The sequence below is a fragment of the Nicotiana tabacum genome, chromosome 12 (assembly GCF_000715075.1).
Source record: "Nicotiana tabacum cultivar K326 chromosome 12, ASM71507v2, whole genome shotgun sequence".
Classification (NCBI taxonomy): Eukaryota; Viridiplantae; Streptophyta; class Magnoliopsida; order Solanales; family Solanaceae; genus Nicotiana; species Nicotiana tabacum.
Genome location: NC_134091.1, coordinates 7,619,004 through 7,630,953, shown reverse-complemented (window position 1 = coordinate 7,630,953; position 11,950 = coordinate 7,619,004). Strand labels below are relative to the sequence as shown.

The 11,950-nt window shown below is 39.3% G+C and overlaps 1 protein-coding gene across 1 annotated transcript; it reads right to left on the bottom strand.

Moving 5' to 3' along the window:
• Window positions 1-11,037: 11,037 nt before the first annotated feature.
• LOC107760351 (uncharacterized) lies at window positions 11,038-11,505 on the bottom strand. Its single transcript, XM_016578388.1, has one exon. It carries the CDS (start codon window positions 11,503-11,505, stop codon window positions 11,038-11,040), a length of 468 nt encoding a protein of 155 aa, XP_016433874.1.
• Between the last annotated feature and the right edge of the window lie 445 nt (window positions 11,506-11,950).

Sequence of the window (11,950 nt, the reverse complement as noted above, 5' to 3'; positions counted from 1 at the left end):
TGGATTGTAGTGCAACAATTGAGGAAGAGGAGGAAGAAGGCCTCACCATTTAGACTATAAAAAAGGGAGTTGTTCTCAGGAATTGGACTGCCACACCATCCCGGGCCCGCCGAGTCCCTGGGTAGCTTGGCCTTTAGCCTAATTTTTTTCTATAGCTATGTTAGGCATTTCAGATGTTTTCAGTAATTTTATTTTAAAGACGTATTTTGTTTCAAAATAATTGCTCGATTCATCAAGTCGTACTTGTTTAGGAGTATTTTCAAAATTTAATCAATGCATTGCTATTTATTATTCATTATTATCTTTCACATTTTCTTTCTACAGCATTATTATTACCTATCCTGATGAACCGATGATCGTGACATGTAATGAGACAACATAACATAAGGATAATGACTCAGAAGAAGAGGATGAAATACCTGAGGAAATTGTTAGGGAGGTTGAGAACTTTGAGAATAAACCTAAGTCCAATCTGAATGAGACCGAAGCAATAAATTTGAGAGATACCGAAACCGTCAAGGAGACTCGCATAAGCATTCACTTATCATCGACAAATAAGGAAGAGTACATTCGTTTCCTAAGAGAATATGAGGATATCTTTGCATGGTCATATGATGACATGACTGGCCTGAGCACGTCCATAGTGGCTCACAAATTGCCTACCAATCCAATGTGTCCGCCAGTAAAGCAGAAACTCAGAAAGTTCAAACCAGATATAAATCTGAAAATCAAGCAAAAAGTCATTAAGTAAATCAAAGCTAAAGTCCTCAGGTTAGTTGAGTACCCAACCTGGCTAGCCAACATTGTACCAGTTCCGAAGAAAGATGGAAAAGTCAGGGTGTGCATTGACTATCGAGATTTAAATAGAGCAAGTCCCAAGGACGATTTTGCACTGCCAAATATACACATCCTGATCGACAATTGCGCCAAGCATGAACTCCAATCCTTTGTGGATTGCTTCGCAAGTTATCACCATTATCTGGATGGATGAAGAAGACGTAGAGAAAACAGCCTTCATCATACTATGGGGAGTATACTGCTACAAGATGATGCCATTCGATCTAAAGAATGTTGGGGCTATTTACATGAGAGCCATGAAAACCATCTTCCATGATATGATACACAAGGAAATAGAGGTGTATGTTGACGACGTCATCATTAAGTCCAAGAGGGTCGCAGATCACATAGCAGATTTGAGCAAGTTCTTTGACATGCTAAGGAGGTATAATCTAAAATTGAACCCCGAAAAATGTGCATTAGGGGTTCTCTCGGGAAAGCTGCTGGGATTCATTGTCAGCTGCCAAGGAATCTAGTTGGACCCGTCCAAAGTTAAGGCTATCCAAGAGTTACAACCACCAAAGAGCAAAAGGACGTGATAAGCTTCCTAGGATGCCTTAACTACATCAGCTGCCTCATAGCACAGCCCATAGTTACATGCGAGCCCATCTTCAAAATGTTGAGGAAAGATGCAGAAACCAGTTAGATCGAAGATTGTTAGAAGGCTTTTGACAAAATCAAGGAATACCTGTCCACACCACCAGTCCTAGTCCCTCCAGAACCTGGGAGACCTTTTCTACTCTATCTATTTGTATTAGATGGAGCTTTTGGATGTGTTTTGGGACAACATGATGAGACAGGAAGAAAGGAGCAAGCCATATACTACTTGAGTAAGAAGTTCACACCTTATGAAGCACAATACTCTCTGCTGGAAAGCACTTGTTGTGCTTTGACCTAGATAGCTCAGAAATTGAGGCATTACTTCTGTGCCTATATCACGTACCTCATATCCAGGATGGACCCTCTAAAGTATATCTTTCAGAAGCCCATGCCAATCGGGAAGTTAGCCAAGTGGCAAAATACTGTTAAGTGAGTTTGATATCATCTATGTAACTCAGAAGGAGGTCAAAGGACAAGCTTGGCAGACCATCTTGCTGAAAATTCTGTGGGAGGAGATTATGAGCCCTTGAAAATGTATTTTCCTAATTAAGAGTATCATTCATAGGAGAGGACATTGTTGAAGCTTACGACGGTTGGAGAATGTTCTTTGATGGAGCTACAAACTTCAAAGGAGTAGGCAACGGACCATTTTTGGTATCAGAAACAAGTCAACATTACCCTGTATCCGCGAAGTTTAGGTTTCCATGCACCAACAACATGGAAGAATATGAGGCTTGCATCATGGGGCTCAATTTGGCCATCGATATGAATATACAAGAGCTGCAGGTAATTGGTGACTTGGATCTTCTGGTACATCAGGTTCAAGAAGAATGAGCTACGAAAAACACCAAGATACTACCGTACTTGTATCATGTGCAAGAACTAATGAAAATATTCACAAAGATAGAATTCAAACATGTGCCCAGAATTCAAAATGATTTTCCAGACAAGAATTTTATCGATCCTATCACGGTGAAAATTCATAACCAGCCAGCTTATTGTGCTCATGTTGAAGAAGAAACGGATGGAAAACCTTGGTTCCACAATATCAAAGAATAGTTGGTGAGAGAAGAATATCCAGAGCAAGTAAACCATATTCAGAAACACACTCTACGGAGGCTATCCAATCACTTCTTCCAAAGCGGAGAAACCCTGTATATAAGAACTCCTGATCTGGGGTTGTTAAGGTGTGTTGACGTAAATGAGGCTTCCAGATTGCTCGAAGAGATACATGCCGGAACTTGTGGACCACATATGAATGGTTTTATCCTAGCCAAGAAAATACTCAGAGCTGGATACTTTTGGATGACCATGAAAACGGATTGCATCTGGTACGTATAGAAATGCCACCAATGCCAGATACATGCAAACATGATAAAGGTACCACCAAACGAGCTCAATGCAACAAGTGCACCTTGGCCTTTTGCTGCCTGGGGAATGGTTGTCATCGGTCAGATCGAGCCCACCGCTTCAAACGGGTACAGGTTCATTTTAGTGGCCATTGACTACTTCACAAAATGGGTAGAGGCTGCATCCTACAAAGCTGTAACCAAAAAAGTCATCACAAATTTTGTCAAGGATCGTATTATTTGCCGATTCGAGGTTCCCGAGTCCATTATCACTGATAGTGCCGCCAATCTCAACAGTGATCTAATGAAAGCCATGCGTGAAACCTTCAAAATCAAGCACAAAAACTCTACAGCATACACTCCTCAAATGAATAGAGCTGTGGAAGACGCTAACAAGAACATCAAGAAGATATTAATGAAGATGGTAGAAAACCATAAACAATGGCACGAGAAGTTACCCTTTGTCTTATCGGGGTATCGCACTACGGTCCGCATATCAACTGGGGCAACTCCCTATTTACTGGTTTATGGAACCGAAGCTATCATTCCAGAAGAGGTAGAGATTCCTTCTTTAAGAATCATACAGTAAGCCGAACTCAGTGATGCAGAATAGATAAGGAGTCGCTATAAGCAACTGGCCCTTATAGACGAAAAGAGAATGAACGCAATATGGCACGGTCAGCTTTATCTGAACAAAATGTCCAGAGCTTTCAACAAAAGGGTCAAACCAAGGCAATTCGCACCAGGACAGTTGGTGCTGAAGAAGATCTTCCTGTATCAAGATGGAGCCAAAGGGAAATTCTCTCCCAACTAGCAGGGAGAAGTTTGGCCGAAACCAATCAATTTAGATGTAGTCAAGAGATACTACGTTTAGATTGTTTACATTCTTTCATATGATGTAACTGAACTATGCTTGACCTGATTCCTGTTTAAGTTCAGTCATATCTTAATAAAATCTTCATGTCCCTCAGCGCCAGAAACTGGGGCAGAATTTTTAGGGAGGGGGGCCTCAAAATTTTAGAGCAATTCCAGCCAATGCCATCATATGCTAGACAATCAGAAATAGGTTAAGAAATTGGATAAGGTTCAGGAAGTTTTCATCTCACGCAAAACGGTCAAAGGATAATTTACTAAATTGGGGCAGAATTTTGAGGAGGGCCCTCAAAATTCTAATACAAGAAAGTTGCAATATCTCTGAAATGTGTTATAGTCATTAGTTCATCTAAAATTATTTGATATTTCACTATGTTTTCTAAAATAACCCTATTTTCATCAGTAAGTGCATATTTTTGAAAACTCTATTTTCGTGACAGCCAGGTGTTACTCAGGGCAACTCAAACAGGGCCTCTAGAACGGAGCAGAGCACAGCCAGCAGACAAAGGCACGAACCAACCTCCCCTTACAAAACTCACGACTTTTCTTTGGGTGCTGGCACAGTGGACATAACAGGAGCATTCACGAATATACATGCAGCAAAATCACTATCAGTCGGGTCACCAGACACAAATATATCTCCAGTTAAGACACATTCTACTCCTATTTGCTACTTGTTTAAGGCTAAGCAATGTTTTCTCTTTGCATGAGATTAAGTTCTGTCTCGAATATTGCATGAAGCTAAGACATACCTCCACATTTGCATAAGGCTAAGAACTGCCTTCTCTTTGCATGAGACTAAGCTCTGTCTCGAATCTTGTATGAGGCTAAGCCCTGCCTTCACATTTGCATAAGGCTAAGCACTGTCTTCTCTTTGCATGAGACTAAGCCATGTCTCAAATCTTGCATGAGGCTAAGCCCTGCCTCCATTTTGTATAAAGCTAAGCATTACCTTCTCTCTGCATGAGACTAAGCTATGTCTCGAATCTTGTATGAAGCTAAGCCTTGCCTCCAGATTTGCATAAGGCGAAGCACTGCCTTCTCTTTGCATGAGACTAAGCTCTATCTCGAATCTTGCATGAGGCTAAGACCTGCCTCCATATTTGCATAAGGCTAAGCACTGCCTTATCTTTGCATGAGACTAAGCCCTGTCTCAAATCTTACATGAGGCTAAGCCCTGCCTCCCTTTTGCATAAAGCTAAGCACTGCTTTCTCTTTGCATGAGACTAAGCTCTGTCCTGGATCTTGAATGAGGCTAAGCCCTGCCTCCACATTTGTATAAGGCTAAGCACTGCCTTCTCTTTGCATGAGGCTAAGCCCTGTCTCAAATCTTGCATGAGGCTAAGCCATGCCTCCCTTCTTGCATAAGGATAAGCATTTCCTTCTCTTTGCGTAAGACTATGCCCTGTCTCAAGTCTTGCATGAGGCTAAGCCCTGCCTCCGTATTTGCATAAGGCTAAGCACTTCCTTCTCACGGTACTAAGCATTGTCCCTCCCTGTATAAATATTGCTCTATTCTAAACTTGGCACTATCTTCTTCCCTCGGGCTAAGCTCTGCCCCCAAACTCCGCACAAGACTAAGCTTTGTCTTACTCTCACTTTTGATATCATATCTCTGCACTTTATGGGCTGACATATAGCCAACATGTCCAAAGGCGTCATAGTCCGAAGGCATCATCCTCATAGCCTGAAGACACCATGTCTTGGCCTGAGGATCCCTCAAACCTGTATATTATTATACAAAGGCGTCATGGTTCAGAGGCACCATTTTCATGGCCTGCGAATCTCCTATCTCATAATTCATGGCCTAGGACATTATAGTCTAAGGACGTCATCTGCACTGTCCAAAGACAATCTTTCATGGTCCAAAGGGAATTTGCATCACATTTAAATTCTCACAGTAATCTATATACTTGCATGCATCGTATTTTGAGTTTGCAGGTAATCCGGGAGGTAACCGTTCTTCAAACATGAGCAACCTTCGCTCCGGTTTTCGCTAATACCATTTTCACTTTGCCATTATAACCGATTCCCATTAATTACCCGCCTTACTCTGTGACCATTCAGATATCTGTCCCATAATACATCTGCTACACTCCAGACTCATAATCATAACTTCATCTAACATTACCCTTCACAAAAGAACCTTTGCTGAAATTGGTTACCATTCCTATAACAACTCCATCGGTTTCATTCACCGTTGGGTCTAGAACTACACACGGCCTGATTCATGTACAACCAGGGATATGTAGGCAATACAGAGACCAGGGTTCGGACTCTATTTTTTCAAAAAACTCATTCGGTCAAAATCGGTCATCATTTCATTACCCGAAAACTCTTTCTTCCTTCCCGGGTAAAGAGGAGCAGTTGTTGATACCCAATTTTTCCCTCATATATTTTTAAATATACATAAATACTTTCAAAATATTGTACATGCATTTACAAATATGCACAAGTATTTTTATAATTTTTCTATAATTTTTAAAGGCCTTAAATCAATTTATTTCTGCATTTTTAATTATATAAATATTCAATAATTATTCATCATATTACTTTACGATGATTTAATCATTTAAACTCATCATTCATGCTCATATAAGTGTTCAAATATTTTAATTGCATTTTCTACAATTATATTTGCATTTTAAGGGTATAATTGCATATTTTGCAATAATAGCCCATCCATGTACATAATTACATTACCTATATAGGAAATAAATTTTTATATTTTTATAGTGCTAAGTAACTATTTTAAATCATCTTCATGCATAAAAATTATTTTTACCACTTAATTAACTATTTTACAAATTATTTTATTAATAAATTGAGTATTTAAAAAATAGCCCATTTAATTATATCTAAATTCGGACCCCCCCCCTTCCCCTGCCATATTCAAACTAACCTTAGCCCAATCCGCCCCAGCCCAAATTAAAATAACCCCTACCCGACCCAAACCTTCTCTAATCGTGGTTGTTGATCTCTGAGATCAATGGTCCACTCCCTCTTTCCTTTTTTAACTCAAACGACCCCCCAAACCCTACCCATTCTTCAAAGACCTTCGCCCTTGGATCCCTCTTCTTCTCCGTTCTCTCTGAAATTATCCCTAAAACCTAGCCGCTGTCACCTGTAAAACTCCCCGTCCATGGGGTTTCTGTGTATTTCCCGGCCCTTGCCGGCCTGTTACATCTTCTGGTTGTTCGACTTCATTGATTTATGAGAGAATATCAAAGAGATTCAACCGAGCTTTGTCGAAATATGTCTCACAGGCCTGTCTTTGGCCATTCTCGTTTGTGAGTACTGTTCCTTGCCTATTTTTGGTTTGAATATATGGTTTTGGACCGAGTTTCTTTCATCTCTGCTATTTTCGAAAACCCTAGTCTTATAACTACTTGGGTCTATCCAGATCCTTGTAAATCTGAAAGGTTTTAAGTGCTATTTAATATTTTTTCCCAAAAATCTTATACTTTTGTTATTACTATTTCGATTTCAGTGCTTCTCTGAAATTAGGGTTTTCATCCCAAGTTTCTTCAAAAGGTTTTCTTTTTCATACTTTTAAGTGATTAATCTGGTTATTCTTTACTCGTTTGGTTAATTTTTGTGTATGTTCTTTAAACCCTAGGTCTTGCTCTGTTATGGCACTTATTTCTTCAATTTTCTTTCCGTTATTTATTTATTTCTGTCAACCCAATATACTGATTGATTTTATTAGGGTTTCGAATCATATTTTTCTATTAAAATCGGTGTTTTCTGTGATTACCTATTTCCTTATTTGTGACCTTGATTAGTTATACTTGCCTTAATTAAACTGTTAATATGGTTTGGGGATCTGATTGACTCCTATATGGTATGAGATTGATTTTTTGCCTTATTTGAACCCTAGTTCTGTACCATCAATTGATCCTCTCCAATTTAAGGGGTCTCTTTCGGATTTCTCTATAGGAATTGATTCCCTAATTGGCTGATTGATTTTATTTGATTACCCTTATTTTACGAACTGTGATTTCCTCTTTACCTTATTTGTTTTACCTCACTAAGTGCTATATATACTCTCATTACTGATTCTTCAAGACACGAACATAGTTAAAAAAAAACACACACACACACACACAACTTTGCTCCCAAAACCTCTCTGCTACTTGTGTTCATTGCATTGCCTAGCCGGCTGAAAACCAAGGCTAGACCACTGAGTTCTGCATATCTTTCATCTTATATTTACCATCTTTAGCTGGTATGCCCCTATTCCTAATGTCGTTCATTATATTATGAAGCTTGAACCTATGTGCTCTCTTACCTGCTGCTTTACTTCTGTTGAATCCATATCTTTCTATATTTCGATTAGCATGTCTACTTCTGTGTTTAACTCTGTATCCTTCATGTTTATTACCTTAAATCAGCATGCTTACTTAGGCATTTAGACTTTTATCTTTACTGCCCATTGGCCTCAATTAGTATGACCACTTCTGTGGAATTAAATCCCTGCCCTTTGTATGAACTAGCATAACCACTCCTGCATTTAAGTTCTATGTTGTTTCTATATACTGTTTTAAGTCGACATGAGTCCTTCTAATCTATCTAGTGTTATGTAATCTGGCTCTTTAAACTTATGTGCTTACTGTCTATTGCTTCTAATTAACATCACTATGTCCTATTGAGTGTTATGGAATTAGGATTTCATAATATGTCAATTTGCTTGGTGTTAATCAGTATGCTTTTGTTTTTTATTGGATTCATGTGTCCTGGGTTAAGGATTTCTATGTCCCTAACCCTTGCTACCCCTTATCTGTATAGTTGTTCTCACGATGCTATATGCCCACCTAGTGATAACTAATGAACTAAGCTAAATCTAGGCAATATGAATCTTTGCTTTGTGACTGTGTTTCTGTTTGTCTGCTGAAACCATTGTTTTTTTAGAATGCTTCTAAACTGTTTTCACCTTTGAGTTGTTTTCACTTCTGAGTTGTTTTTACTTTTGAACTGTTTTCCTAAAACTATTTCTACTCTTTCAAGCATTATATTCCACTCCTACTCTTAGAACATCTAGGATCCTGCCCCTCCATTGTGAGCACTGTGAGTCCATGAGACTCCTACGAACTTTGACACACTGGGCTGGCCCTTCCACACTGCACAAAATTGTTTCTCTGTAAAAAGAGTCCTGGTGTGAGCATTACCCGGGCTCCCTGAGGCCCTTGGGAACTTTGACACACCAAGATACTCTCTTGGATACTATGAGATGTTGGGGCACTCTTCATACTTGGTTGAAGGCCTAATTTTCCAGGTTTACTTTTGGGCCCATTCAGGCTCCCTATAGTTTAGCAGTCTCATTTCTGTAATTCAGTCATTTTTGGTCTGCAATAACAATTCTTGTAAAACAGATATTGGGGATATTAGTAAAATGGGAGGGACATTTATATGTATTTTGTGGGTAAATCGGGTAGAAATCATGCTCCTAGGACTGTTATGATTATCTACCTGCATTAGAAACCATGTCTATAGGTTGTTGTGTGCATTAGAAAACATGTTTATAGGTTCATCATGTTATTTGATCTAAATTTCTATTTGTGCATGTTCACATCCACGCTAGAAATCCTGTCTCTAGGTTGTTGTTAATTCAGCCTTAACAATCATGTTCATAACTTCTCCTATGTGCATTAAAAACATGTTCTAGGACTTTTACTACACTCACCTAGATATTATACCTGCAGTAAAATCGCATAAAAATAGTTTCTTTAGTAGCAATCATGCCTATAAGAAATAAGTATAAAAGCAGTCCCAATACCTAGATATCGGGCTTATATATAAAACTAGTTCTGTAATGTTTGTGATTATTTTTAAGCATCTAGACAACATGCCTATAGGACCTAATGAACCAAACTGTCTGCTTAAAATTGTTTACTAGATTATTGCGGTTCTGATTAACGATTAGATATAATGTTTATAGGGCAAATCTGATCCACGCCTAGGCAAGTCAGTAGGACAACTAAATCTTGAAATTGTAAAACTATGCTTTGTTTAACTATTTGTGAACTGCCCAGATTCAGCAAGTCCTAAAATCAGTAGGCAAACTGATTAGGTGTCTTCTGCCTCGCATTAGTAAAAAACACTGTGTATGCTCTGCTTCGTGCTCACCTAGATATCCTGCTATAGGACTTTAAAGTGTCGGAAATACTGTTGTTTGAGACGTGCAATTGCCTGCTTATTTGTGGAGGTAAATGTGAGTCTTTAACTGTTCCTTTATCCGACAGTCCTATTTGTTTTGCTTGTCGCTTAGATTTTCTCCTTTTAAGCACTATAGGAGAGTCTAGATCCACCTTAACTAGAAGTCTTAAACACCTCCAGAAACATAAGTAAGGGACGGGTAATTCACGCATAGAGTACGTTCAATTAGAATCACTTATATAACAATTAAGGGGAGGGTAATCGGGTAGTAAAGGATATGATGACCTATGCGCTAATGCTATGTGTAGCACCCCACTTGGGGACGATACCAAGTATTGCACAGAGGTGATCCTATAGGCTAAAAAACCTAGGACCCCTTTTACCCTTGTTTTAAACGTAATATCTATTTGTCTAAATTGCTTTGTTTGCTTATAAGACTAATTCACCTAATTCAAGTTTGACCGATACCCACCGTTGTGGACCTCGAGGGGTGTCTAACACCTTTCCCTCAAGGTTATTTCGAGCCCTTACCCAATCTCTAGTAATGTAAATCAGTTTATGAGTTATTTGCTTTGGGTGCCCTAAGGCACCTTAAATCCGTTAGGTGGCGACTCTTCAAATTCCATACCCAATTCCCAAAAGGAAATGATTTGTCCTAAAGGAATGTCGAAATCCGAACTTCGCGAGGAAAAAGGGGGCACGACACTCGATTTCCCTTATTGAACTTAGAGTCTTGTGGATAACCATGGAGTTTGTAGCACCTATCCTTGGTTTGCCCTGGCTTCTTGCAATAATCACAGACTGGTCGTGGCCTATTTGTAGGGTAACTTCCTCTGAAGACATTGCCTCCAGTCCCACTTGACTGGTTATAGTTCGAGTAGGAGCTCGCTCCAGATCCATTTCCTTGTTGACCATAAGTTGTTCTGAAATTGTTGTTTGTTGCCCTGTTCACACTCAAGGCGCTAGAATCAATCATCAATTGATTGTTTGGTTTCATCTCCCTTTGTTTCTCCTCTTGGATGAGAATGGCAAATGCTTGTGCTAGGGAAGGTAAGGGGTTCATCATCAGAATGCTTCCCTTAACAACAGTGTAAACTTCATTTAATCCCATTAAAAACTGAATTAACCTCTGGTCCTGTTCAGCCTTATGCATACTCGCCTTGGCACCACATGTACACTGGCATTTGTATTGAGCATGAGCATTCAGGGTATTTAACTCTTCTCATAGCTTCTTCATCTTAGTGTAGTATCCCGTAATGTCGAGTGTTCCTTGGCTCAAATTATTGATTTCTTTTTGTCGCTGATATAGTTTTGCCCCATTAGTTTGATCATACCTGTCCTCCAATTCTTCCCAAAGCTCTTTGGCATCGTTCACATACTGCAGGCTATCTGCTAAGTCCTTCGATAGAAAGTTCAAAATCCACGAAGTCACTACATTATCACACTGTTCCCATTGATCAAAGGTAGGGTCTTTTGAGTCTGGTTTCCCACACTTACCATTTATGAAGCCTACTTTATTCTTCATAGAAAGAGCCCTAAGCACTCCTCGCCTCCATGATCTATACCCCGATCCATCAAAAACTACTAGTACAAGCATGGAACCTGCGTTTTCGGATGGATGCATGTAAAGCGGATTAGTTGAATCAAGCAGCGAATTGGTGGAATCCGATGTGTTTTCTTCAATCGCCATGATTTTAATCGACGTGTGTGTGCAGAAGAACCTCAATTATTGAATTTCAATCCCGATCTCAACTTTAGGGTTGATCTCAGATCTCAACTGAAACAATACTGAAATTAGATCTTTCTGGACCAAAGAGAACAAAATTGAGCTAGAGATTAGAACCTCTGGTCTGATACCATGACAAAATTGTAAAAGACAGAGATAAGATTGAGCTCAGACGAGCTCTAATGGAGGAAAATCAGTAAACCCAGTTAAGAGAGAAAGGAGAAGTGAGAAGCTTCGAGAAGTATAATTGGGAAAATGTAAATTGAATGTTTCATCTCACCGAGAATGTCCAAAGACCCTATATATACACATGACTTGTCTTGCTCACTCATTTGACAGCTGGCAACAACTGTTCACTAACTAACAACAACTAACAGCCATTAACATCTAATATCTACTAACAAAGCTA